Source organism: Anolis carolinensis, chromosome 2 (genome assembly GCF_035594765.1).
Source record: "Anolis carolinensis isolate JA03-04 chromosome 2, rAnoCar3.1.pri, whole genome shotgun sequence".
Classification (NCBI taxonomy): Eukaryota; Metazoa; Chordata; class Lepidosauria; order Squamata; family Dactyloidae; genus Anolis; species Anolis carolinensis.
The window spans coordinates 1428798-1456700 of NC_085842.1; the positions used below are offsets into that span (position 1 = coordinate 1428798).

Genomic DNA, 27903 nt, shown 5'->3' on the forward strand with positions numbered 1-27903 from the left:
TCAGCCTCACATCAATACCAGGCAAGATTCTGGAAAAGGTCATTAAGGAAGTGGTCTGCGATCACTTAGAAACAAATGCGGTCATTGCTAATAGTCAACACGGATTTACCAAAAACAAGTCATGCCAGACTAATCTGATCTCTTTTTTCGATAGAGTTACGAGTTGGGTCGATACAGGGAATGCTGTGGATGTAGCCTACCTGGATTTCAGTAAGGCCTTCGACAAAGTCCCCCACGACCTTCTGGCAAGGAAACTAGTAAAATGTGGGCTAGACAAAACTACGGTTAGGTGGATCTGCAATTGGCTAAGCGAACGAACCCAAAGGGTGCTCACCAATGCGTCGTCTTCATCATGGAAAGAAGTCACGAGTGGAGTGCCGCAGGGTTCCGTCCTGGGCCCGGTTCTGTTCAACATCTTCATTAACGACTTAGACGAAGGGTTAGAAGGCACGATCATCAAGTTTGCAGACGACACCAAACTGGGAGGGAGAGCTAACACTCCAGAAGACAGGAGCAGAATTCAAAATGATCTTAATAGACTAGAGAGATAGGCCGAAACTCACAAAATGAAGTTCAACAGGGACAAATGCAAGATACTTCATTTCGGCAGAAAAAATGGAAATCAAAGATACAGAATGGGGGACGCCTGGCTTGACAGCAGTGTGTGTGAAAAAGACCTTGGAGTCCTCGTGGGGAGGAAGGGGAACACGAGCCTACAATGTGATGCGGCTGCTAAAAAAGCCAACGGGACTCTGGCCTGCATCAATAGGGGAATATCGTCTAGATCCAGGGAAGTCCTGCTCCCCCTTATTCTATTCTGCCTTGGTCAGACCACACCTGGAATACTGTGTCCAATTTTGGGCACCACAGTTGAAGGGAGATGTTGACAAGCTGGAAAGCGTCCAGGGGAGGGCGACTAAAATGATTAAGGGTCTGGAGAACAAGCCCTATGAGGAGCGGCTTAAAGAGCTGGGCATGTTTAGCCTGCAGAAGAGAAGGCTGAGAGGAGACATGAGAGCCATGTACAAATATGTGAGGGGAAGTCATAGGGAGGAGGGAGCAAGCTTGTTTTCTGCTGCCCTGCAGACTAGGACACGGAACAATGGCTTCAAACTACAGGAAAGAAGATTCCACCTGAACATCAGGAAGAACTTCCTCACTGTGAGAAGGGCTGTTCACCAGTGGAACTCTCTCCCCCGGACTGTGGTGGAGGCTACTTCTTTGGAGGCTTTTAAACAGAGGCTGGAGGGCCATCTGTCGGGGGTGCTTTGAATGCGATTTCCTGCTTCTTGGCAGAAAGGGGTTGGACTGGATAGCCCATGAGGTCTCTTCCAACTCTACAATTCTATGATTCTATGAAAGACAAGAAAGAAAAACAAATGCATATTTATACAAATTACAAATATTTTTTATTAATTAATTTATTTTTTTCCATACATCCTTTGTTTTACAGCAGCCACATTATATTCAGTACCATCTACAATACATTAACATGCGGCATCTACTGTTATTTTCACGCTTATACATATTTTCTTACCCTCACCACCCTGCTCCCTCCCTCTAAGTCACTTCTTTTATTTATCAGCTGTTCAAAATTCCATTTCATTTCCTCTTATGGAGGTAATTTTCAGTCTTTCTTTTGGAATCCTCTTCCAATACATTTTCTCCAGACATCATCACAATCACTTTGTTTCCAGGTCCCTCTTTTAACTTTCAATTTGCATGCCAATCTATAATTTCTTGCCCGTTTCCATACTTCCTTCTACCATTCTTCTATCTGTATAATTATTTCCCTTTTCCAATTCCTTGCTATAAGCAGTCTTGCAATTGTTAATTCATTTGGTTTTGCATCTTTGTCCTCTTTTTTCAACTGTTTATTACTATAGAATAATAAAGCCCTGCTAAGACTTCTTTCTACTTTAATTTTCATTATGCCGTCTATCTCTAAATACCTTTCCCCAGAAATGATTTACATATGGACACTGCCACCACATATGTATGTATGTATGTATGTATGTATGTTCCCGATTCTTGGCATCTTCTCCAGCAATTTTTTGAGCTGTTTTTATTTATATTCGCTATTCTTATGACTGTTAGGTACCATTTCCATATCAATTAATAATAGTTTTCTTTAACTCGTATTGATACATTTTTCAAATGTCTTTGTCCCCATAATTGTGACCACTCAATTTCATTGATTTTCATTCCTACATCTTCCAAAATCTCCTTGTTCTTTACTTTTTCTTCGTTTATTTCGATTAATATCTATATATATAAAAGAGTGATGGCATCACGGCAATTCACAAAACAACAAAAGTACAGGCCCCCCAACCTCAAAATTTGACAACACAACCCATCATCCACGCCTCAAGGTTGATACAACAAAAAGAAATGAAAAATAAAGTCCTAATTAGAGGGAGAGCAATAATTTTTTTTTATCCAATTGCTGCCAGTTTAGAGGGCTAATCTCTGCCCACTTGGTTGCCTAGCAACCAAGGGACAGCCAGGTTTCAGTTAGGGGACAGGCAGACTTAGGCCTAAATTAGGCTTCTTCCACAGATTATCTAATTTGCACTGGATTATATGGCAGTGTAGATTCAAGGCCCTTCAACACAGCTATATAACCCATTTATAATCTTATATTATCTGCTTTGAACTGGATTATCTTGACTCCACACTGCCATATAATCCACTTCAGTGTGCATTTTATACAGCTGTGAAGAAGGAGCCTCATATAATCCAGTTCTGAGCAGAGAATATAAGATTATCAATATACAGTAGAGTCTCACTTATTCAACGTAAACAGGCCGGCAGGATAAGTGAATATGTTGGATAATAAGAAGGGATTCAGGAAAAGCCAATTAAACATCAAATTAGGTAATCGTTATACAAATTAAGCACCAAAACATCATATTATACAACAAATTTGGCAGAAAAAGTAGTTCCATGCTCAGTAATGCTATGTAGTATTTACAGTAGAGTCTCACTTATCCAACACTCGCTTATCCAACGTTCTGGATTATCCAACGCATTTTTGTAGTCAATGCTTTCAATATATCATGATATTTTGGTGCTAAATTCATAAATACAGTAATTACTATATAGCATTACTGTGTACTGAACTACTTTTTCTGACAAATTTGTTGTCTAACATGATGTTTTGGTGCGTAATTTGTAAAATCATAACTTAATTTGATGTTTAATAGGGTTATCCTTAATTCCTCATTATCCAACATAGTCGCTTATCCAACGTTCTGCCGGCCTGTTTATGTTGGATAAGTGAGACTCTACTGTACTGTATTTACAAGTTTACCACTAAAATATCACAATGAATTTAAAACACTGACTACAAAAACATTGATTATGAAAAGGCAGACTGCGTTGGATAATCCAGAACATTGTATAAGCGAATGTTGGATAAGTGAGATTCTTCTTTAATATGAAATAATTACTGGGATAGAATAATGCAGAACAATATAATCTCTAAAACCAGGACAGTAAATAAACAGGGGAATTCCACACAGGAAACAATCAGGGCCAGCTAACACCTCCCAACAAAGTATTCCCATCATCAAAGTCTGGCAAATCCTGTTTTCTCAGGGCCACAGACAGTAGAAGCACATAAAATATCGCAAACAACATCACTCTGAAAACAAGGGTATTCCAGACAGGAAACAATCAGGGCCAGCTAACACCTCCCAACAAAGTATTCCCATCATCAAAGTCTGGAAAATCCTCTGTTTTCTCAGGGCCACAGACAGTAGAAGCACAAAAAATATCGCAAACAACACCACTCTGAAAACAAGGGAATTCCAGACAGGAAAAAATCAGGGCCAGCTAACACCTCCCAACAAAAAATTCACTCAGGGAGGAAGCAGCCAGGCTTTAAAGCTGCAAGGCCATTACATCCTAATCATTTTTCCTAATTGCAGCATTCATACTTGCCTCCAACAAACAAAAAAAACCAATCAGAAATATTGTATATTCACAACCTTTAGGAAATAATATCCCCTGATGGCGCAGCGTGTTAAAGCGCTGAGCTGCTGAACTTCTGGACCGAAAGGCCACAGGTTTGAATTGGGGGAGCGGAGAGAGCCCCCACTGTTAGCCCCAGCTTCTGCCAACCCAGAAGTTCGAAAACATGCAAATGTGAGTGCATCAATAGGTACTGCTCCGGCGGGAAGGTAACGCCGCTCCATGCAGTCATCCCACATGACTTTGGAGGAGTCTATGGACAACGGCGGCTCTTCGGCTTAGAAATGGAGATGAGCACCAACCTCCAGAGTAAGACACGACTGGATTTAATGTCAGGGGAAAACGTTTACCCTTTACCTTAACTACCACAATTCCTCAATACTTTATTTCCCAGACCACCAGACTTCGCCACAGCAACGCGTGGCCGGGCACAGCTAGTTTTATATATTTTACTTATTCCTTTCACATTTTTTGTTCCTCTCTATCCCTTCCATTTTGTATTATTTGTTCAAACTGATTAAGCTTACTTCTATGTTTATTATTCTTCACCCACTTTTTGAAACATTGTTCTAATTGTATATAATGGAACCATGTCAATTTTATTTCTCTAGATTCATCCATAATCCTTTCCTTCTTCATTCCAGCCTTTGTCCAATTCCCTATTTTATCTAAGTTCTTTAATTCTTTATCCATTATATACTTTAAATTTTGGGGGAAAATTTCTTTTCCAATATAATTGGGGTTATTATTGAACTATCTGTTATTAACAATCTCCTCTATTTGTTCCATATTTCTAATACTTTCCTCAACATTGGGTTTCCAGTTTCCCTAATTTCTTTTCTCATAAACTCTTTGAAAAAAAATATTCCAAATTTCTTCCTCCGCTTTTCCTGAATCCATTATTCATCATTCTACATCCTTCTTTCTCATTCCTTCTAAAACCAATCTCAATATGTTTGCTTCATAATATTTTTTGATATGAGGAGCGCTTACCCTCCTCTTTATTGAGATCTGTACCATAACTATTTGTTTAGTCTATTTCTTTGACTGCCATTACAGTATTTATTTATCATTTGTTGCCATTTATCATTTGTCTGCCTTGAGTCCCCTTTGGGGTGGGGATAGGCGGGTAGAAATGTCGCAAATAAATAATGTATTCATCTCTTCTTCTGTAATCTGAACTGTACGCATTCTAAATATGAAGCTTATCATCAGAAGTATTTTCATTTTTACTAATGCTGTCTTTCCAAACCAAGATAAATATTCTAATTTTTTGGAACTACTTTCCTCAATGCCACTACATTTACCTCTTCTATTTCTTTTAAGTCCTTTGTTATAATTACTCCCAGGTATTTTAATTTGTTCTTGATTCTAATTCCCGCATTGCTCTGTTCTATAAAGTCTTTTTCTTCTTTCTTTGTATAATTAAGTAACATCATTTCTGATTTAGTCCAATTTACTTGTAAACCCGTTGTTTTCCCAAATATCTCTCAATGATCCTTTATCCTATCCATCTTACTGTACCTACCATATTTTCAATCAATAACAATGTGTCATCGGCAAATAAGCTCAGCTTCTGCTTTTCCTTTATTCCTACCCCTTCTAAATTCTTATAATTTCTGCTGGTGTTTGCAAATAATCTTTTCGCCATAGCACACATATTTTGTTTAATACTCTCCCTATCAAATGTGACATGTGTCTGCCTTTTACAAACCCAAATTCATCTTTTTTATATATATTTGTACATGCATTTATTCATTGTATTGGCTATTACAGCTGATAATATCTTTGCATCCTGATTAACTAATGATATAGGCCTATGTCTGTTAAATCTTTATCAGGTTTTCATATTAATATTATTAATGACTTCCTCCATGATTCGGGTATTTCTCTCCTTTCACTATTCCAATATACAATTTTAATAATTTTGGAGTCAACATTTCTCTAAAACTTTTATAATATTCTGTTCCCAATCCGTCCAGACCTGGAGCTTTCCTGGCTTTAAAATTCTTAATAACTTCCTCTATTTCTGTCCTCTTAATAGATTGTTCCAACAATTCTTTTTACAAAATTACATTTTTGGCATTTTTAAAAAAAAGATTACTTCATAGAATCATAGTTGGAAGAAACCTCATGGGCCATCCTGTCCAGGCCCCTGCGAAGCAGGAAATCACATTCAAAGCACTCCTGACAGATGGCCACCCAGCCTCTGCTTAAAAGCCTCCAAAGAAGGAGCCTCCACCACATTTAACAAACATAAAAGACTCAACAACACATACCTACACAATAAGAACAAAACTAACAGAAAAATGAAACTAAACAACTCTCACTGCATGCTGATTTGTATCTCTATTAACTCACTTTAAATGCTGTTCTATATTTACTCTTCCATTTTTAATTATATTAAACTAACTAGCTGTGCCCGGCCACGCGTTGCTGTGGGGCGAAGTCTGGTGGTCTGGGAAATAAACTATTGAGGAATTGGTGGTAGTTAAGGTCAAGGGTAAACGTTTTCTCCTGACGTTAAGTCCAGTCATGTCTGATTCTGGGGGTTCGTGCTCATCTCCATTTCTAAGCCGAAGAGCCGGCGTTGTCCGTAGACTCCTCCAAGGTCATGTGGGATGACTGCATGGAGCGGCGTTACCTTCCCACCGGAGCAGTACCTATTGATGCACTCACATTTACATGTTTTTGAACTTCTGGGTTGGCAGAAGCTGGGGCTAACAGTGGGGGCTCTGTCAGTTCCCCCAATTCAAACCTGCGGCCTTTCGGTCCAGAAGTTCAGCAGCTCAGCGCTTTAACATGCTGTGCCATCAGGGGATATTATTTCCTAAAGGTTGTGAATATACAATATTTCTGATTGTTTTGTTGTTTTTTTTGTCTGTTGGAGGCAAGTATGAATGCTGCAATTAGGAAAAATGATTAGGATGTAATGGCCTTGCAGATTTAAAGCCTAGCTGTTTCCTCCCTGAGTGATTTTTTTGTTGGGAGGTGTTAGCTGGCCCTGATTGTTTCCTGTCTGGAATTACCTTGTTTTCAGAGTGGTGTTGTTTGCGATATTTTATATGCTTCTACTGTCTGTGGCCCTGAGAAAACAGAGGATTGGCCAGACTTTGATGATGGGAATCCTTTGTTGGGAGGTGTTAGCTGGCCCTGATTGTTTCCTGTGTGGAATTCCCCTATTTTCAGAGTGTTGTTCTTTATTTAGTGTTCTGATTTTAGAGATTGTATTGTTCTGTTTTATTATACCACATTAATTTTTATATATTCTGATTTTAGTGTTTTTGAATACTTGGAGCCAGATTGTATTCATTTTCACGGTTGACCGCAACACAATAATAATAATAATAATAATAATAATAATAATAATAATAATAATAACAATAACAAGGATAGTAATGATAGTAATAATAATGACTTTGGTAATACATAGTGCTTCACTGCCTTCTCAGCTTCCTTTCTGGAAGAATCCTTTCTTGGGAGGTGTTAGCTGGTCCTGATTGTTTCCTTTGTGGAATTTCCAATTTCCTTGCTTTATTTACTTTCTCTATTTCTTTATTTCTTTATTACTGTCCTGGTTTTAGAGATTATATTGTTCTGCATTATTCTATCCTAGAAATTATTTCATATCAAAGTAGAATCTCACTTATCCAACATTCACTTATACAATGTTCTGGATTATCCAACACAGTCTGCCTTTTCATAATCAATGTTTTTGTAGTCAGTGTTTCAAATTCATTGTGATATTTTACTGGTAAATTTGTAAATACAGTACAGTAGAGTCTCACTTATCCAACATAAGTGGGCTGGCAAAATGTTGGATAACCGAATATGCTGGATAATAAGGAGGCGTTAAGGAAAAGCCTATTAAATATCAAATTAGGTTATGATTTTACAAATGAAGCACCAAAACATCATGTTAGACAACAAATTTGGCAGAAAAAGTAGTTCAATACGCAGTAATGCTATGTAGTAATTACTGTATTTATGAATTCAGCACCAAAATATCACGATGTATTGAAAACATTGACTCCAAAAATGCGTTGGATAATCCAGAATTTTGGATAAGTGAGACTCTACTGTAATTACTACATAGCATTACTGCACGTGGAACTACCTTTTCTGTCAAATTTGTTGTATAATATGATGTTTTGGTGCTTAATTTGTATAACGATTACGTAATTTGATGTTTAATCAGCTTTTCCTGAATCCCTTCTTATTATCCAACATATTCACTTATCCTGCCGGCCTGTTTATATTGGATAAGTGAGAGTCTACTGTATATTTATAATCTTATATTATCTGCTTAGAACTGGATTATATGAGGCCCCTTCTTCACAGCTGTATAAAATGCACACTGAAGTGGATTATATGGCAGTGTGAGGTCAAGATAATCCAGTGCAAAGCAGATAATATAAGATTATAAATGGGTTATATAGCTGTGTGGAAGGGCCTTGAGTCTACACTGCCATATAATCCAGTGCAAATTAGATAATCTGTGGAAGAAGTCTAAGTGAGGCCTAAATCGGCCTGTCCCCTAACTGAAACCTGGCTGTCCCTTGGTTGCTAGGCAACCAAGTGGGCAGAGATTAGCCCTCTAAACTGGCAGCAATTGGATAAAAACATTTATTGCTCTCCCTCTAATTAGGACTTTATTTTTCTTTTCTTTTTGTTGTATCAACCTAGAGGCTTGGATGATGGGTTGTGTTGTCAAATTTCGAGGTTGGGGGGCCTGTAGTTTTGTTGTTTTGTCCACTGCCCTGATGCCATCACTCTTTTATATATATAGATTCCTAAAACCCACAGTAAACAAATGTCCCCTCATTATTATAACTAGTGAATTAGTAGGTCCCAATCTTACTTGTAGTTAAGACAAATATGTCTCTTCATCAACTTAGTTAAATTGTCCATCTCAACAGATTTAAGAATCTTCATCAGCTAATGTCATCACTCGTCTTCCATTCTCTGCACTTAGGGAGAGATGTTGTGTATCCTAATGGATCCTTTGCTAATGGAAATGACTGAACAGTCGCAATTACTACAGGGGGTTTACTCTAAGCAGGCATTATTATTATGTAAAAGACTAATAACAACTAAGGCTCTTTCAGGCAGGGGGGAAATCTTTTTTATCCCACCACTGCCACCATTGTGTAAAGGAGGGTAGCCTAGAAGACCCAATTAATAACAAATAAATGTCCCAAATAATAAAAGACAACTATGTGGAGAGACACCTTTAGATTATAAAAGTGCTCAACCACCCAATAGCTCAGAGGAAGCCTTTTACTTTATTCGGTGTTAAAATAGTAGCGCAATTGTGCTGAGGGAGTCTATAGACGACAGAGGCTGATGTTGAAAGAACAATATCAAGTTTATTCAGGCACAAGCTTGGTGGTTACAAAAGATGTTTCACTTAGAGGTTATTAACAATTACAATACTAGAATGAGATGAATCAAACTCTCTAAAGTATCCCTTCTTTTACTTAAAGTAGTTAAAACTTCTTCCTCTGCTCCTTTTAAATTGTTACTTCAATGGATCTCTGTGAGTCCAGCTGGGATTGGTTCCCAAAGTCTGAAACCTGGACTATCCAGTGACTTCAAACCACAGTCACCCCCGTGATATACTATCACAGATTCTCTGTGCCTTTCCAGGACACAGACTACATTAAATAAGTCACCAAACTTATTTATAACTGATTCAAAATGAACAATTGCGTCTCCTTGATCCCATCAACTTGGAATCAATCTTCCCTGTGCCTCATCTGAGCACAGACTGAGGCTTCACTTTAAAAAAAAACCTCTTCACTTCTCCTCCCCTCGGCAGATGGCTCCGCCCACATCTCCATGGCAACTGCCTCAGAGGAGAGCCATTAAATGGCTGCCACCGTCTCATACCTACCTAACCAAACCAAAAGCACATAGTTAAACACAACAAACATGAATACAAAACTCATACTTCATTACACCCACTTTATCTCTCCCGAAGGAGACCCAAAGCGGCTTACAATTATAAGTATGACCGCATAATTTACAAATAAGCAAATATTTGCCAAGGTCACAGTCTAATAGTCAGATGTCAGGAATGTATTCACCACAGTTCATAAAAGAACAACCAAGAATGCAAGAGTACAAACTGAAGTCAATATTCCAAAGCCCAGTCAGAAAGGTAGGCATGCAAACTGAAGCCCAAGTCCATAAATCAAGCCAAGCAGTCAGTCCAGAATTTACATTCAGCGATTCAGGGAACAATAGAGTCCAGAACAGGATTATAGGAAGAAGGCCAGAGTCCAGAATTCTATTTGAGGGGCAGCAGAGCCAAGATCCAGGGCAAGATTTCTGATGTTATCTGCTACAAAAGAGCTATTCGTTTCCAGATCCCTTTTCTCTTGAGAGCTCAGCTGCTGCTCATTTCAGAAAGCCTTCACAGATCATCTCAGAAGCCTGCAATGCTTTTCTTGAGGAGGAAAAGCCCATGTTAACCCCTTCCAAGCTGACTGCAATACTGAGATAAGTCCTCCCCTGTGAGAGACCTGCCCCCAGAATCAGTCAAGCCAGACGCCAGAAACTGCAGTACACGATAGATACAGATCAAGGTGGTGACCTTCATTTTTCTGTCCATTCTCTCTTTTTTTCTGTCTGGGACCCTTAAGTGGGGAAATTTGTTAGGAGAAATAGGAAACATACAGGAAGGGGTACTCTGGCTGTGTGCGAGTTCTTTGATGTGTAATGAAGGCTGAACCTTGTGTGCAGCTCTTTCCACAGTCCATTCAGTTATGTGGCTCCTCCCCTATGTGCTTCCTGTGACGGAGACACAGCTTTACACTCTCACTGAAGCTCTTTCCACACTCCATGCATTTATGTGGCTTCTCCCCTGTGTGGGTCCTTTCATGGACACGCAGATGTCCACTCTGACTGAAGCTCTTCCCACATTCCATGCATTTATGTGGCTTCTCCCCAGTGTGGATCCTTTGATGGGAACGCAGACTCACACTGTGACTAAAGCTCTTTCCACATTCCATGCATTTATGTGGTTTCTCCCCTGTGTGGGTCCTTTGATGAGTATGCAGATTCACACTCCGACTGAAGCTCTTTCCACATTCCATGCATTTATGTGGCTTCTCCCCTGTGTGGGTCCTTTGATGGGTACGCAGATGTCCACTCTGACTGAAGCTCTTTCCACATTCCATGCATTTATGTGGCTTCTGCCCTGTGTGCATTCTGTGATGGAGACGCAGCTTTCCACTCTCACTGAAGCTCTTTCCACACTCCATGCATTTATGTGGCTTCTCCCCTGTGTGGGTCCTTTGATGTGTACGCAGATGTCCACTCTGACTGAAGCTTTTTCCACATTCCATGCATTTGTGTGGCTTCTCCCGTGTGTGGGTCCTTTGATGGGTACGCAGATGTCCACTCTGACTGAAGCTCTTTCCACATTCCATGCATGTATGTGGCTTCTCCCCTGTGTGGGTCCTTTGATGAGTATGCAGATTCACACTCCGACTGAAGCTCTTTCCACATTGCATGCATGTATGTGGCTTCTCTCCTGTGTGCATTCTTTGATGGATATGGAGATCTCCATTCTGACTGAAGCTCTTTCCACATTCCATGCATGTATGTGGCTTCTCTCCTGTGTGCATCCTTTGATGGATACGGAGAGGCCCACTCCGACTGAAGCTCTTTCCACATTCCACACATTTATGTGGTCTCTCTCCTGTGTGCATTCTTTGATGGATATGGAGATCTCCACTCTGACTGAAGCTCTTTCCACATTCCATGCATTTATGTGGCTTCTGCCCTGTGTGCATTCTGTGATGGAGATGCAGCTTTCCACTCTCACTGAAGCTCTTTCCACACTCCATGCATTTATGTGGTTTCTCCCCTGTATGGGTCCTTTGATGTGTACGCAGATGTCCACTCTGACTGAAGCTCTTTCCACATTCCATGCATTTATGTGGCTTCTCCCCTGTGTGGGTCCTTTGATGAGTATGCAGACTCACACTATGACTGAAGCTCTTTCCACATTGCATGCATGTATGTGGCTTCTCCCGTGTGTGGGTCCTTTGATGTGTACGCAGATGTCCACTCTGACTGAAGCTCTTTCCACATTCCATGCATTTATGTGGCTTCTCCCCTGTGTGGGTCCTTTGATGAGTATGCAGATTCACACTATGACTGAAGCTCTTTCCACATTCCATGCATTTATGTGGCTTCTCCCCTGTGTGGGTCCTTTGATGAGTATGCAGATTCACACTATGACTGAAGCTCTTTCCACATTCCATGCATTTATGTGGCTTCTCCCCTGTGTGGGTCCTTTGATGAGTATGCAGATTCACACTCTGACTGAAGCTCTTTCCACATTCCATGCATTTATGTGGCTTCTCCCCTGTGTGGGTCCTTTGATGAGTATGCAGATTCACACTATGACTGAAGCTCTTTCCACATTCCATGCATTTATGTGGCTTCTCCCCTGTGTGGGTCCTTTCATGGACACGCAGATGTCCACTCTGACTGAAGCTCTTTCCACATTCCATGCATTTATGTGGCTTCTGCCCTGTGTGCATTCTGTGATGGAGACGCAGCTTTCCACTCTCACTGAAGCTCTTTCCACACTCCATGCATTTATGTGGCTTCTCCCCTGTGTGGGTCCTTTGATGTGTACGCAGATGTCCACTCTGACTGAAGCTTTTTCCACATTCCATGCATTTGTGTGGCTTCTCCCGTGTGTGGGTCCTTTGATGGGTACGCAGATGTCCACTCTGACTGAAGCTCTTTCCACATTCCATGCATTTATGTGGCTTCTCCCCTGTGTGGGTCCTTTGATGAGTATGCAGATTCACACTCCGACTGAAGCTCTTTCCACATTGCATGCATGTATGTGGCTTCTCCCGTGTGTGGGTCCTTTGATGGGTACGCAGATGTCCACTCTGACTGAAGCTCTTTCCACATTCCATGCATTTATGTGGCTTCTCCCCTGTGTGGGTCCTTTGATGAGTATGCAGATTCACACTCCGACTGAAGCTCTTTCCACATTGCATGCATGTATGTGGCTTCTCTCCTGTGTGCATTCTTTGATGGATATGGAGATCTCCATTCTGACTGAAGCTCTTTCCACATTCCATGCATGTATGTGGCTTCTCTCCTGTGTGCATCCTTTGATGGATACGGAGAGGCCCACTCCGACTGAAGCTCTTTCCACATTCCACACATTTATGTGGTCTCTCTCCTGTGTGCATTCTTTGATGGATATGGAGATCTCCACTCTGACTGAAGCTCTTTCCACATTCCATGCATTTATGTGGCTTCTGCCCTGTGTGCATTCTGTGATGGAGATGCAGCTTTCCACTCTCACTGAAGCTCTTTCCACACTCCATGCATTTATGTGGTTTCTCCCCTGTATGGGTCCTTTGATGTGTACGCAGATGTCCACTCTGACTGAAGGTCTTTCCACATTCCATGCATTTATGTGGCTTCTCCCCTGTGTGGGTCCTTTGATGAATATGCAGACTCACACTATGACTGAAGCTCTTTCCACATTGCATGCATGTATGTGGCTTCTCCCGTGTGTGGGTCCTTTGATGTGTACGCAGATGTCCACTCTGACTGAAGCTCTTTCCACATTCCATGCATTTATGTGGCTTCTCCCCTGTGTGGGTCCTTTGATGAGTATGCAGATTCACACTATGACTGAAGCTCTTTCCACATTCCATGCATTTATGTGGCTTCTCCCCTGTGTGGGTCCTTTGATGAGTATGCAGATTCACACTATGACTGAAGCTCTTCCCACATTCCATGCATTTATGTGGCTTCTCCCCTGTGTGGGTCCTTTGATGGACACGCAGATGTCCACTCTGACTGAAGCTCTTTCCACATTCCATGCATTTATGTGGCTTCTCCCCAGTGTGGATCCTTTGATGGGAACGCAGACTCACACTGTGACTAAATCTCTTTCCACATTCCATGCATTTATGTGGCTTCTCCCCTGTGTGGGTCCTTTGATGGGTACGCAGATGTCCATTCTGACTGAAGCTCTTTCCACATTCCATGCATTTATGTGGCTTCTGCCCTGTGTGCATTCTGTGATGGAGTCGCAGCTTTCCACTCTCACTGAAGCTCTTTCCACACTCCATGCATTTATGTGGTTTCTCCCCTGTGTGGGTCCTTTGATGGACATGCAGATGTCCACTCTGACTGAAGCTTTTTCCACATTCCATGCATTTATGTGGCTTCTCCCTTGTGTGGGTCCTTTGATGGATATGCAGATCTCCCCTCTGAATGAAGGTCTTTCCACATTCTAAGCATTTATGTGGCTTCTCCCCTGTGAGGGTGCTTTGATGGGTATGGAGATTTGCTCTGTTCCTGAAGCTCTTTCCACATTCCATGTATTTATGTGCCTTCTCTCCTGTGTGAGTGTGTTGAAGTTTATAAGGGATCTCCTCCAAATGAAGCATTTCCCACAGTCCATTCAATTATGTAGTTCCTCCCCTGTGTGTGATTTTGACACGGAATTGAGATTTTCCATTCTTTTACATTTATGATTCAAATATTATACCAGAAGTTCAGAGATATGTACTCCTGAACAGGACAAGTTTTCCTCTTCTGAGTCTTTGTATTGATTGTTGTAGTCTGCTTTCCTCTTTGCCAAGCCCCTCTTTCTTACAGCACAATCCTTCCTTTCCTCCTTGAATACACAGATATGTAGCTTGAAATATAATTTCTCCAACTTATTTCTTCTTGTTGTCAGTGCTGTGTACTTTCATTTCAGTCCTAAAACAAAGGGCAAAGTGTTCTTCAAAAGGTTCTTTCAGATGTTACCTGTCTGACAAATAAGAGGAAAATCTTATCAGGTGTGGAACAAAGAAAGATCTCACTGGGCATGAAAAACAACAGCCTAGTGCTGTAGCAATTGCAGGGGAAGAAGGGAGAGAGACTGGCCCAACTCAGAGAACCAATTGCCAAACAAAGAGAAATCCCTGCTCAGATACAAACAGGATGGTGGCCCAGGATTCTGTGAATGAGATTTCTTGCACTGCAATGTGTTAAGTGTGTAATCCAACCTTTGTGAAGGAAGACCTCTAACAATATGGTCAGCACAGAAAGGGGCTAAAGTTGCAAAGCATTTCCTGTCTGGATCCCACTTCCTCACATCCCAACTCAGAATGTGAGTGACCACCTGTACGGACAGACCATCCCAAGTGATCAGTCTTGGGAGAACAATACTTCATTGTCTTGTGCAGATTTCTTCCAATTCAAGAAGAATATATTTCCCTGATCCTCTCTTTCCCTGCAGCGTGATCCCTGCCTCACGTTTCTAGAGCAAGGCACCTGGAGACATTGAGAGTACATTAGGCTGCAAAGTTCCTTGACATATTGCATTCGTACAAAACCTATACCATAAAGGTATATAATCTCAGGCAGAACAAATGCAAAGAGAAAAACAATGGAGAATGCAAACTTCTACACTGAGACCACAAAGGTTAAGATAGGGATGCACAAGCACAGGGTGGAAGGCACTCGGCATGAGAGAGAGGAGACGGATGGATGGACCCCAGGGTGAGTGGGAATCCTCCTGTCCTCCAGATGTTTCTGCACTCCAACTCCCATCAACCCTTCCTTCACAGAAACACATGGGATACAGGGGATTGCAGTCCAGCAACACCTTGGGTGGGGTGGAAGACATGATTCCTGCCCAGTTCCACTCCATTCAGCCCATTTTTGAAAGGACATTGACAAACTGCAGCAGATTCAGAGAAAGGCAACAAGGAAGGGAAAATATTAAATTTGTAAAGGCAGGATGTTTTGGTTTTGTAAAAAGTCTGCATTTGCTCAGGAGACAATATTGTGGCCAAAACTAAAATGATGTGCTAAAGATGACGTGCTATGATTAAAGGGGTAGGAGGGAAGGCATCAGGTTCATGGCATCCACCACAGGCCCCTCCTTGGCACTGGGAGCCCATTGGCAGGGGTTTTATTGAGCATCACCTGCCAGTTGAGCTGAGACCATCACCTGGGTAGTACCAGGCTGGTTTCTTAAGCAGAGCATTGTATAGCTGAAAGCGTCACACAGGTGCTTCAGCCACACTTGCATTACTGCTTTGATTGCCAACAAGATACAGTAGAGTCTCACTTATCCAAGCTAAACGGGCTGGCAGAAGCTTGGATAAATGAATAACTTGGATAATAAGGAGGGATTAAGGAAAAGCCTATTAAACATCAAATTAGGTTATGATTTTACAAATTAAGCACCAAAACTTCATGTTATACAGCAAATTTGACAGAAAAAGTAGTTCAATACGCAGTAATGTTGTGTTGTAATTACTGTATTTATGAATTTAGCACCAAAATATCACGATATATTGAAAACATTGACTACAAAAATGGCTTGGATTATCCAGAGGCTTGGATAAGCGAGGCTTGGATAAGTGAGACTCTATTGTAACTGGTTGGGCCTGCTTACTTTTGCTGGGATGGCTCAGAATAGGCTTCTAATTGGATGTAACTGTTTGCTTTTAATAGTTTCAGTGTTTAACTTTAATGTGTGTGTTTTTGGTTTAAAATGATATGCAGTGTTGCTTTTATTCTTAGTGACTTTGGGTCTCCTTTTAAGAGAGAGATAGTAGGATAGAAATGATGATGATGGTAATAATATTACTCTGTAAATCGTAAGGCTGTACCTTTGCCTTCTGAAACCCTTTGGCTTCACCGACCCTTGCGACCATCCCCTTTGACCCCTGGCATTGTGGGATTGGGCCCTGAAGGTCAAAGATGCCTGGCCGCACACAGAAGAGGCCCCGGAGGAGGGCAAGGAGACCTGCCGGAGACCTGCAGAGGGAAAAGGAGGGGAAATGGGGATCTGAAACCTCTGCAATCTGTAGAGTTGCCTAGAATTTTTCAAAAACAAGGCTCCTAAATATATTGTTCTTTTTGTGGTCAAAAGCGCAATCCATTCTCTAGCTCAGTGGTTCGTGACCTTTTTTGACCAGGGACCCCTCTCCAACATTAGTACCAACTGGATTACGAATCAGTTTTTGGTCAACTTTAGATTCAGTTTGGTTTTTTGGGGTGCTGATTCAGAGAACTGCATTGGATAGACCACATCAACTCTAATTTCTGATACAGAACATATAGCATCCAGTGTTTGCCATCTGCTCACCCACAGAAAGCCGTGTTTAATAATCTAGAGCTGATGTGGTCTATCCAATGCAATTTTCTGAATCAGCAATCCAAATAACACCAGGAACCGGCCTAAAAACAAAGACACTAAGGAAAACAATTCCCAGCTATTAAAAATTCCCAGCTATTTATTTACAGCATTTATATTCCGCCCTTCTCACCCCGAAGGGGACTCAGGGCGGATCACATTACACATATAGGCAAACATTCAATGCCTTTTAACATAGGACAAAGACAAACAACATAGCTCCGAGCGGGCCTCGAACTTATGACCTCCTGGTCAGTGATTCACTGCAGTTAATTGCAACTGGTTTGCTCTCCTGTCTGCGCCACAGCCCTGGGCTATTAAAAAACAACTATGAAAGAGCCTGGAAAGAAGTAAAAAAAGAATTAGAGACCTGGAAAAACCTGAATTTATTGTTATGGGGCAGAATCTCTTCTATTAAAATGAATATTTTACCAAAGATGTTATTCCTGTTCCAATCCCTTCCCATTTTAAGATCACACAGATGCTTTCAAGAATGGAATAAGGACTCAAGCAAATTCATATGGAGGGGGAAAAGGCCACGGATAAAAATGAAAAATTTAATAGATGATAGGAAGAGAGGAGGCTTTGCATTGCCGGATTTTAAGACCTGCTACGAGGCTTGCAACTTAATTTGGATTAGAGATTGGATACAACTAAAAAACAAGAAAATTCTAAATTTGGAAGGTTTTGATCTGTGTATGGGGTGGCATGCATATTTATGGAAAGAGAGAACATCAAAGGAGAAAAACTTCAGGAATAATTTTTTTAGATCATCCCTTATAAAAACATGGGACAAATATAGAAAAAGGATGTATAATAAAACTCCCAGATGGCTTTCTCCATTAGAAGCCTCACAGAGAAGATTGTTAGGATGGGAAGAATGGCCGTAAAATGATAAGTAACAAACGGGATTGTCCTGGAAGTACCCACCCCATATCCCTACCCCAACCCCGACCCCACTTTACCTATCCTCCCCTTCCCCTTCTTTCCCTAACTCAACCCCTATTTCCCAAATGTTTTTATGTGTATGTATCAAATTTAAATAAAGGTTTTTTTTGTTTTGTTTTTTAAAAAAAGAAATACAATTGTTTTTGTTGGGCTGTTATTATCCGTGGATTTTGTTAACACTCGTTTAAAAAAAAAAAGAAGGGGAGGGGGCTGAGATTGAAAAAAATGCAAAAAGCGGAGCACGAGACCCAATAAACTGTCCCTAATGGCAATAACTACTACTACTACTACTACTACTACTACTACTACTACTACTACGGGGGACTAAACAGGTTCTTACAAAGGGCTGCTTTCCCATTAAAACTGATGTGTGGCAATGGGAGCTAATAACAACAATAATCATTACTTTGGTGGACTCCCCTTCTCTCTCTTGCTCCCTCGCGTGTGTTGCTGGGTGAGTCTTCTCTGCCCTGGCCTGAGAAGCCAAGAAAGCATGGGTGAGGGCAAAGCACTGGTGTCTCCTTCCTTCCTTCCTTCCTTCCTTCCTTCCTTCCTTCCTTCCTTCCTTCCTTTTCTCCCTCTCCTCTCGCACCCCTGGCACATGCACAGTTGCAGTTTTCCCCACATGTCTCGTGGCCCACAGGTTGGGAACCACGGCTCTAGCTGCTGGATTGGACCTCCTCAAAAATGATATACATTTATCCGGCTCAAACTGGATTTCCGTCAGATAGCATATTAATAATTTAATAATAATAATAATTTTATTCTTATATCCCGCCCCATCTCCCCGGAGGGACTCGGGGCGGCTTAAAAGGGGCCATGCCCAGACATGACAGCACAAATCAGATAAAACATTAAACCGAGCAGTAAAACTTCAACATGATTAAAAACAGTCATAAAAGTCAATATACACAATAATATTAAAATCCCGATTTGGGTCAAAAGATCCAGGCCAAGGTGCAAAGCAATATCAAGTTATCAGGGAGGGATAATTATACAGCAGGTGTAATACTTAAAGTGCTGAATGAATCCTAAAAACAATCCAGAGGGTCTACTGCTTAATAGGTAAATAACATGATCCCACAAGGATCAGTCAACGAAGGCCTTCTGGAATAGCCAAGTTTTCAGGCTCTTCCTGAATGAGAGTAGGGTAGGGGCCTGCCTAATCTCCCTGGGGAGCGAGTTCCACAGCCGGGGGGCCACGGCGGAGAAGGCCCTCTCCCTCGTCCCCACCAACCACAACTGCGAAGGTGGTGGAAGCGAGAGGAGGGCCTCCCCCGACGAGCGAAGAGGTCGTGCGGGTTCATAGGGGGAAATGCGGTCTCGAAGGTAGGTGGGTCCCAAACCGTTTAGGGCTTTGTAGGTGATAACCTGCACCTTGAATTGGGCTCGGAAAATAAATGGCAGCCAGTGGAGCTCTTTAAACAGCGGCGTTGAGCGCGCCCTGTAATCTGCCCCAGTTAGAAACCTGGCTGCCGATCGTTGTACTAGTTGTAGTTTCCGAGCCGTCTTCAAAGGCAGCCCCACGTAGAGCGCATTGCAGTAATCCAGTCTAGAGGTAACTAAGGCATGGACCACCATGGTCAGATCTGACTTCTCGAGGTATGGTCGCAGCTGGCGCACAAGTTTTAGTTGTGCAAAGGCCCTCCCAGCCACGGCCGACACCTGGGCCTCAAGTGTCAGCGCAGAGTCCAGGAGGACCCCCAAGCTGCGGACCTGCGCCTTCAGGGGGAGTGCGACCCCGTCAAGCACAGGTTGCCACCCAATACCCCGATCAGACGTACGACTGACCTGGAGGACCTCTGTCTTGTCAGGATTGAGCTTCAGCTTGTTCGCCCTCATCCAGGCCAATACAGCGGCCAGACACTGGTCCAGTATCCGAGGGGCTTCCTTGGAATTAGGTGGAAAGGAGTAGTAGAGTTGGGTGTCATCCGCGTAGAGATGGCACCGCACTCCAAAACTCCGGATGACCTCACCCAGCGGTTTCATGTAGATATTAAAAAGCATGGGGGACAAAATGGAACCTTGCGGGACCCCACAGGTCAATGGCCAGGGGTCTGAGCAGGTGTCCCCCAGCTTCACCAACTGGGAACGGCCCTCTAGGAAGGACTGGAGCCACTGCAGAACAGTACCCCCAAGGCCCATCCCGGAGAGACGTCCCAGAAGGATACCATGGTGGAATATTGGCAGATTCCACCAGCAGAGCATGGAATATAACACCTAAGACCCCTCCAAGGCCTCCCTCCTCAGTGGGTTTCTTGAGACAGGAAACGGGGAGGAACAGAACTTGAATCCCCAAATGGGAAAAAGGCTGATATTGAGACGTGCTGCTCATCCATGGGTTCATCTGAGCTCCCTCCTTCCCTCTTCCGGGGGGAACGGATCCAACCCACAAATCCCGGCCATTCCTTAGGCCATTAGAGCCAGAGGGGTCCCTGGTCCACACTCCGACTGAGGCTTTAACACGGGAAGTGAACACAAGTCTGGGAAATGTAGTTCAGGGTGGGGCCTTTTGAATTTTGAAGGCATCCTCGCCTTCCCAAACTACATTTCCCAGAATTCTCCTGACTGCCTTGTGCCGCCTGCTCCTCTGCCCTAAATGTTGTGGTGGGGAAAACCCCGTGTTCATTCTCTAAAGGGATTTTGAGATAAATGGAGATTTTTGGGAGTTTTGTGTGGTAGGCAAAGTTGAGAGGCAGTAACTCCAAAGCTGACCTAGTAGGTTTCCTATTATTGTTGTTGTTGTTATTTCAAAGGCTGAATGGGCATCTGTTGGGGTGGTTTGATTGTGCAGAAGGGGGTTGGACTGGATGGCCTCTGGGGTCTTTCAGAAATATTACAAATCAACTGGGTCTCTCTCTTTATATAAAATACTGTCAGTTTGTATGACCGAGTTAACCAAAAAAAAAAAAAAACCACTGGAGAGAATGCCACCAAATTTGGCCACACATTCAAGGCATGACCTCCACTTTAAAAACCTAAACAAGTAACCAGGAATGAACACAAAAGTCCCCAAAACCAAGATTAAATAGCAGCGCATGTGCAAACCCCCCCACCCCCACTCCACGCGATGGAAGGAAAAAAACACCAGACCAACCATCCATAGCGAGCTGGCAGTCTTTGCTGGCGCCAAGGGAGGCCCAGCCATGGAGTCAGGCTGCAGCTCAGACACACTCTGTAGAACGGATGCAGTCAGGCCCCACTTTTAACTCAGTTTGCCCTTAGCAAAGATGGCAGCTGCCCAGCTGCTTTCCTCTTCCCCTCTCCAGAATAAAAGGCGCATGTGTGCCCTTAAGCAAGATGGCGGCTGGGTGCCCCCGCCCCTTCGCAGCTCCTGCGTGTGTGCTCCCGTTAAGGCTTCGCCCGGGAAGCTACTCCCATCCCCCTTGGCCCAGGCCTCTCCTTCTGAACCTTGACTGCCTCGGGCCCCGCGTTGGCTGGCAGAGCGATGTTCTTTGCCTTGGTGGCCAGGACCATGGTGAGCAGCAGAACGCCCAGTCCCAATTGCCAAGGGAAGAGATTCCCTGCTGTCAGGGCCGGCCCTAGGTAATTTTCTAGTGTAAGCAAGCAGTATTTTTGGTGCCCGCCCCCAAACCAATCACTGAAAAATAAAAGGTAGGTCTCCCTGCCAAAACAAAAGCCTCCATGTAGTAGTAATAATAATTTTTAAGCCTCCCCAACACTTTCTGATTCCAGCCTCACTGCTGTACCTTAGGTTTCCCGCACTGCAAGGCTGCAGCTAGCTGCTCCTCCAGTCCTCCCCACCTTCCGGTTTTGGAGAGAGATGCTCCTTAGGTTTCTTTACCGCGCCGCAGCAAAGATGAGTGCTCCTTCGCTCTTGCCCTGCCCCGCCCCCGGCTTTGGAGGGGTGGTGGGAGCCTTCCACCGCCCTTCCAAAGATGGGGGGAGCACTCATCCCTGCACTGCAAGGCCACGGCATGGGAAAACAACAGAAGCAGCTGCGGGGGTGAGGGAGCCACAGTCGCTTCTGATGGATTCCCCTGCTGCGGGGATGGGTGCTCCTTCACTCTCCCCCCCCCCCCAGCTTTGGAGGGGCGGTGGGAGGATGAGGCAGCCTGACAGAGAGAGAAGCGGAGGCAAGCAGGTCAGCTTGCAGGCGGGCTAACAGCGCTTTCGGAGGCGCTTCAATTGAGGAATGTGCCTTCTGCAAACGCATAGTTGGCGTATAGCTTGACCCACCCCTGCCTGCTGCACCTCTGGCTGCGCCTTGCCTAAAACGGCCCCCTCTCTCCCACCTTGACCTTTGCAGAACCTAAGTCAGCCTAGCAACTTTGAAGGTTTCATCTTGAGACCTCTTTGACGGCTGGGAGTTGTCGTTTTCCTGCAGCGTCTTCTGCCCAAGAGTGCAGCTGGAATAGAATACAGGCCAAACTTTTCATGTTGGGTGACATGCCAGGGGCTACAACAGGCATGAGCAAACTTGGGCCCTCCAGGTGTTTTGCACTCCAACTTCCACAATTCCTAACAAACTGTAGGCTAGGAAAAGTGGGAGTTAAAATCCAAAACACCTGGAGGGCCCAGCAAACATCTTCCAATACACAGGATTCCTCCAGACAGTAAGCAGCCAGACCTTGAAGCTGCAAGGCTATTCAATACTAATCAAGGAGACCAACTGCAACATTCACACCTGCCTCAAGCAGACAAGAGTCCTTTCCACCACCATGGACATTATTCCACAGATATATAAACCCCTTGGTTACCCAGCTTGATTAGCACTGAATAGCCTTGCAGTTTCAAAGCCTGGCTGTTTCTCATTACTTTATTTTCCATACCACCAGACTACAGCACAGCAACGCGTGGCCGGGCACAGCTGGTTTTTGATTACAAAAGTGTGACTCAAAAACTGAAAGCGTTAGTAGGCCAAAACCTGTTAAAGAGTCAGTGGGCCAAAGCTAGTGTCGCCCTGAGTGAGCAGGCCGAAGGCTGTGGGAGGGAGTTTGCCTGAGTGTGAGGAGGCTTGTCTGTGAGGAAGGTCTCACGGGATGAGGAAGGCCTGATACGAGGGGGCCTGGAGTGAGAGAAGCCTCGAGTGTCAAGCTCCAGTGTGAAGGCTGCTGCGTGTAAAGCTACTATGTATTTATTTGTGTTATGGAAACCTTGTTCTTGTAACTAGTGCAACCATATTATTTTACTACAAAGAGAAGCCTCCTACGGTCGGTGTGTTTTTGTTCTTTTCTTCACCTTGGGCTACTGGGGCGGGGTCACGCTGCTGCCAAGGAGTTGCTCCATTGTACATTAAGCCCACTCCTCCAACAGAGTCTTCCAGGGAAAAATAGTACTGTTAAGTTTATGTTGGTTCCCTAAAATTCCCTAAAAATCAAGGGATGTGCAAACCTTTATGGAACTTTGGCGGGGGGGGGGGGGGGGGATAATGCCCTGGTTATGTGGTATCCTTGAAAATGGAAGTTCAAGAAGATCGCTCTTGTAGCTTTTTTAAAATGTTGTTCCTAATATTTTTTAAATTCCCCCAAATCAGTGAATGAGTGAAACATTCTGAAACGTGGAGGGGGGGGGGGGGGTAACAGTAGTAAATGTGCTCTACCATTGTAGCAAGTTTCATCCCAATAGCTCTAAAAATGAGAGAGAAAGGAGCCCTGGAAGCTCCCTCCCTTGCGCAATTATATAACGAAAAATAATGAAAATGTACTTTGCCAGGATGCAGCCCTGCTAGTAGCACTAATTCTAGAATTTAGCTGGCCTTCCTCAGAGCATCTAATTTGTATGGTTGTCTCATTAGATGTATGGTTGTCTAATTAGAAACAATCGATATTCAAAGACCTCAACTTGAACTTCCGGTTTAGGAATGGCGGCAGACTAAATGATGAAAGGCTTTGTCCGTAGTCAGTAGCAAGATTAGTGCCTCCAACGAGCTCAAAATAAGGGCAGGAGTTCACCTGGCTGCACATAACTAAGCCAAGGAGAAGTGCAGACCTTTGCAAACTATGCAGCAGCGGTGTTGACAGGGGAAGCTGCGATCTTGTGGGAGTCTCCTGGGGGATTGCATCTCCCGAGATGGATGGCCTTGGAGGGGAAGAAGGAAGGAGAGGCGTGCACGCACATAATAGTTGCAGCTGTTTTCAGCGATACTGCCGACCCCGACTGACTTTCCCAACTGGATTCCTTCCCTCAAGAGCCCATTGGAATCAAAGACTATTCAAAGAAGGAGGAAATGAAACAAAAAAATAATGTATTGTTGAAGGCTTTCATGCCCGGAATCACTGGGTGGCTGTGAGTCTTTCGGGCTGTATGTCCATGTTCCAGAAGCTTTCTCTCCTGACAATCAGGGACAGCTAACACCTCCAAACAAAGGATTTTCCCAGGCAGGAAGAAGCCAGGCCTTGAGGCCACAGGGCCATCAAATGCTAATCAAGGTGATTAATTACAACATCAGCACCTGCCTCCAACAGACAAGAGTTCTTTCTCCCACCCTGGACCTTACACAGATATAGAAACCTCCCTTGCCTAGCTCCCAACATACCTCACACCTCTCAGGATGCCTGCCGCAGATGTGGGCAAAACGGCAGGAAGAGAAAGATTCTGGAACATGGCCAGACAACCCAAAAGACTTGCAGCCACCCCAATAAAAATTCCAACTCTCCACCGGCAAGTATTTGATTATAATGATTTCCACTGTTATCCTATTGCATACGAATAGGAATATCTAACTGATATAGACAAACAGGCTTAGCACAGCAGGTAAATAGCTGTGTGCTGCAGAAAAATCATGGTGATTACAAGGTCGGGAGTCTGAGCCCGGGTCGGGGTGAGCACCCGTTGTTAGCCCTAGCTCACCTGTCCATCTAGCAGGTCGAAAGAGAAAATGTGAGTAGATAAATAGGTACCTCTTTCAGTGGGGAGGTAATAAAGGCGTCCTTAAGAACACTGATTGGGAGGAAGCTCCTTGCCACGGAAGATGGAGTGACAGCACTACCTCCCCCCCACCGCCCCCCCATGACCACTGTCAAGCACAGCCTCCAAGATGCCAGAAATAAGATGGGAAAAAACTGTCTTTACCTCTGTCTGTGTTGTCTGTCCTTTTAAATTGTATAATCAAGCATTGAATGGTTGCCGTGTGTGTGTTCTGTAAAGCCACTCTGAGTCCCCTTCGAAGCGAGAAGGGCGAGGTATAAATACTGTAAAGAAAAGACAAGCAATTGAACCAAGATCAAATACAAGAAGATGATTCAGAAAGACAGAACTATTAGGTTTGGAAATAATGGACAATAACACAGAAGATAGATCAACTTTTGGGGGAATTCTTTTTAGTAGCTTAAGCAATGGATGTCAGGGTAAGAGAGATTAAAAACTGGGAGTAATGCAGCAAAATGTGGAGTATTTGAGAAAGTACTAAGCAGTGATCCAAGGTGGATTTATCCTTACGGAATCCAGTTTGCTCAGGGCTGATGGTTTTATTATGGCCCAGCCAGGTTTGCCACTTTATTCATAGGAATCTTGCATAAAGCTTTCCAATTACTGATAGAAGGCTAATTGGCTGGTAATTGGAAGGATTGGGAGGGTTGCCCTTTTTGTACATTGGTTCTATAATGGCAAATCGCCAATGGTTTGGAAGGATGCCCGTGTTGTTAATGATGGTGAAGACGGCCGCCAAGAGGGGGGTCCACCACTCAGGATCCGATTTCAGAATCTCCGAGGTAATAAAATCCGATCCTTCCGCTTTTCCATTGTTTGAGACCAACTATCAGGTCTGCAACTTCCCTACTGAAACAGGGGGCCAGTTGGTTAATTCAGGAGAATCTTTCGCTGAGCTCTGGGTTTCTAACTCATCAGCCCCAAAGAGGTTGGAAAAGCGATTACATCAGTTTAATGGAGAGATGGATGGGGTGAATTACTCAGTCCACTGACCAAGTACCAAAACTGCTTTATAATACAGTAGAGTCTCACTTATCCAACATAAACGGGCCGGCAGAATGTTGGATAAGCGAATATGTTAAGGAGCCCCCAGATGGCGTAGTGGACTAAGTGACTTGAAGGTTGGGTTGCTGACCTGAAAGCTGCCAGGTTCGAATCCCACCTGGGGAGAGTGTGGATGAGCTCCCTCTATCAGCTCCAGCTCCATGCAGGGACATGAGAGAAGCCTCCCACAAGGATGGTAAAAACATCAAAACATCCGGGCGTCCCCGGCCAATTCTCTCACTCCAGAAGCAACTCCGGTTGCTCCTGACACGAAAAAAAAAAAAAAAAAAAAGCGAATATGTTGGATAATAAGGAGAGATTAAGGAGAAGCCTATTAAACATCAAATTAGGTTATGAGTTTACAAATGAAGCACTGAAACATCATGTTATACAACAAATTTGACAGAAAAAGTAGTTCAATACGCAGTAATGCTACGTAGTAATTACTGTATTTATGAATTTAGCACCAAAATATCACGATGTATTGAAAACATTGATTGCAAAAATGCGTTGGATAATCCAGAATGTTGGATAAGCGAGACTCTACTGTAATAATAACAACACCAATGACTTTATTTTTGTATCCCGCTCCATCTCCCCGAGGGAGGGGGGACTTGGGGTGGTTTCTATGGGGACCAATCCCAACAATACACAATCAAAGGCCTTCCAATGACAAGGAATGAATACATCGGTGCCTCTAAAACACAACATGCCGAAAGCGTAGCCCATGAGATGGGATCAGCCCATCAGGCCGGACCCGAACCATCCCGGGCTTGAAAGGCCACCAGCAGCCCTTGGACTGGTGCCCAGTGACAGACTGGCAGCCGGGGGAGGGGGGCGTCCGGTCAGCAGCCCGGCTTCACCCTTTCGGAAGGCGCATGCGCAGAGGGGCCGCCATGGGCCTGGAGGGCCGAGCAGGCCGCAGCCTCACCGGGACAGACAGACCAAGGCCGGACCGGGAAGGGAGGGCGGGAGGGCGGGAGGGAGGCCCGTCAGCAGAACCCTAACGCCCCCCCCTCCCCTTACCTCCTCTCTCCCCCGAAAGGCCTCCTCCTCCTCCTCCTCCCTCTTCCTCGAAGGGCGCTCACAGGAAAGAGGGGCGGGGCTTCGCCTGAGGGGAACTTTCCCCCTTCGCTCTTCTCTGCCCAACGCCCACGGTCCGCCAATGGGAATCCGCCTTCCTCTCGCGCGTCATCGGTCTCCGGGCAGGAACGCCCCCGACCCTCCCTTCCTCCCTTCGGCCGTTAACAGTCATTCCATAAATCGGCCAATGGGGATCGGCCTCGTCTTGCCGCGTCATCGGTCTCCGGGCAGGAACGCCCCCGACCCTCCCTTCCTCCCTTCGGCCGTTATAACGGTCATTCCATAAATCGGCCAATGGGGATCGGCCTCGTCTCGCCGCGTCACCGGTCTCCGGGCAGACCGCCCTCGCCTTCCCGCCTCCGGGGCCGCTCATTCCAGACAGGCTGCCCGAGGAAGCGCCGGGCTGAAGCGGGGAAGGGAGGGCCAGGCCAAGGAGCGGGAGGCGCCTCTGCGTGGACGGGTCGTGTCGGGGAAGCAGCCTCCTCTCTCCGCCTCCGCCCGGTGAGGTTTCCCCGTTTCATAATGTGTCGCTTGAGAACCTGAAGTGTAGGTCTGACGGGGTCGGGAGTTCCCTCCTCTCTCTAGAGCAGGGCTCCCCAAACTAAGGCCCGGGGGCGGATGCGGCCCTCCAAGGTCATTGACCTGGCCCCCGCCCTCAGTTTTAGAATAGGATATTTTTATATCATTTTAATAATATATTGTATTTACATATACAGTAGAGTCTCATCCAACATAAACAGGCCGGCAGAATGTTGGATAAGTGAATA

The 27903-nt window shown here is 44.2% G+C and overlaps 1 protein-coding gene across 5 annotated transcripts; it reads right to left on the reverse strand.

Annotated features, from left to right (window-relative positions):
• Positions 1 to 9324: 9324 nt before the first annotated feature.
• LOC107982298 (zinc finger protein 721-like) lies at positions 9325 to 27300 on the reverse strand. Of its 5 annotated transcripts, XM_062972684.1 has the most exons (5): positions 27080 to 27300; positions 26145 to 26317; positions 25154 to 25272; positions 16644 to 16791; positions 9325 to 14788 (listed from the first exon to the last, which is right to left on the reverse strand). In XM_062972684.1, exon 5 carries the CDS (start codon positions 14418 to 14420, stop codon positions 10740 to 10742), a length of 3681 nt encoding a protein of 1226 aa, XP_062828754.1. In that variant the 5' UTR covers positions 14421 to 14788; positions 16644 to 16791; positions 25154 to 25272; positions 26145 to 26317; positions 27080 to 27300; the 3' UTR covers positions 9325 to 10739. The 5 variants fall into 5 exon arrangements, with proteins under 5 accessions (XP_062828754.1, XP_062828756.1, XP_062828753.1 ...); XM_062972686.1 differs by lacking the exon at positions 26145 to 26317 and having other exon boundaries at positions 9325 to 14784; XM_062972683.1 differs by lacking the exon at positions 26145 to 26317.
• Positions 27301 to 27903: the final 603 nt, after the last annotated feature.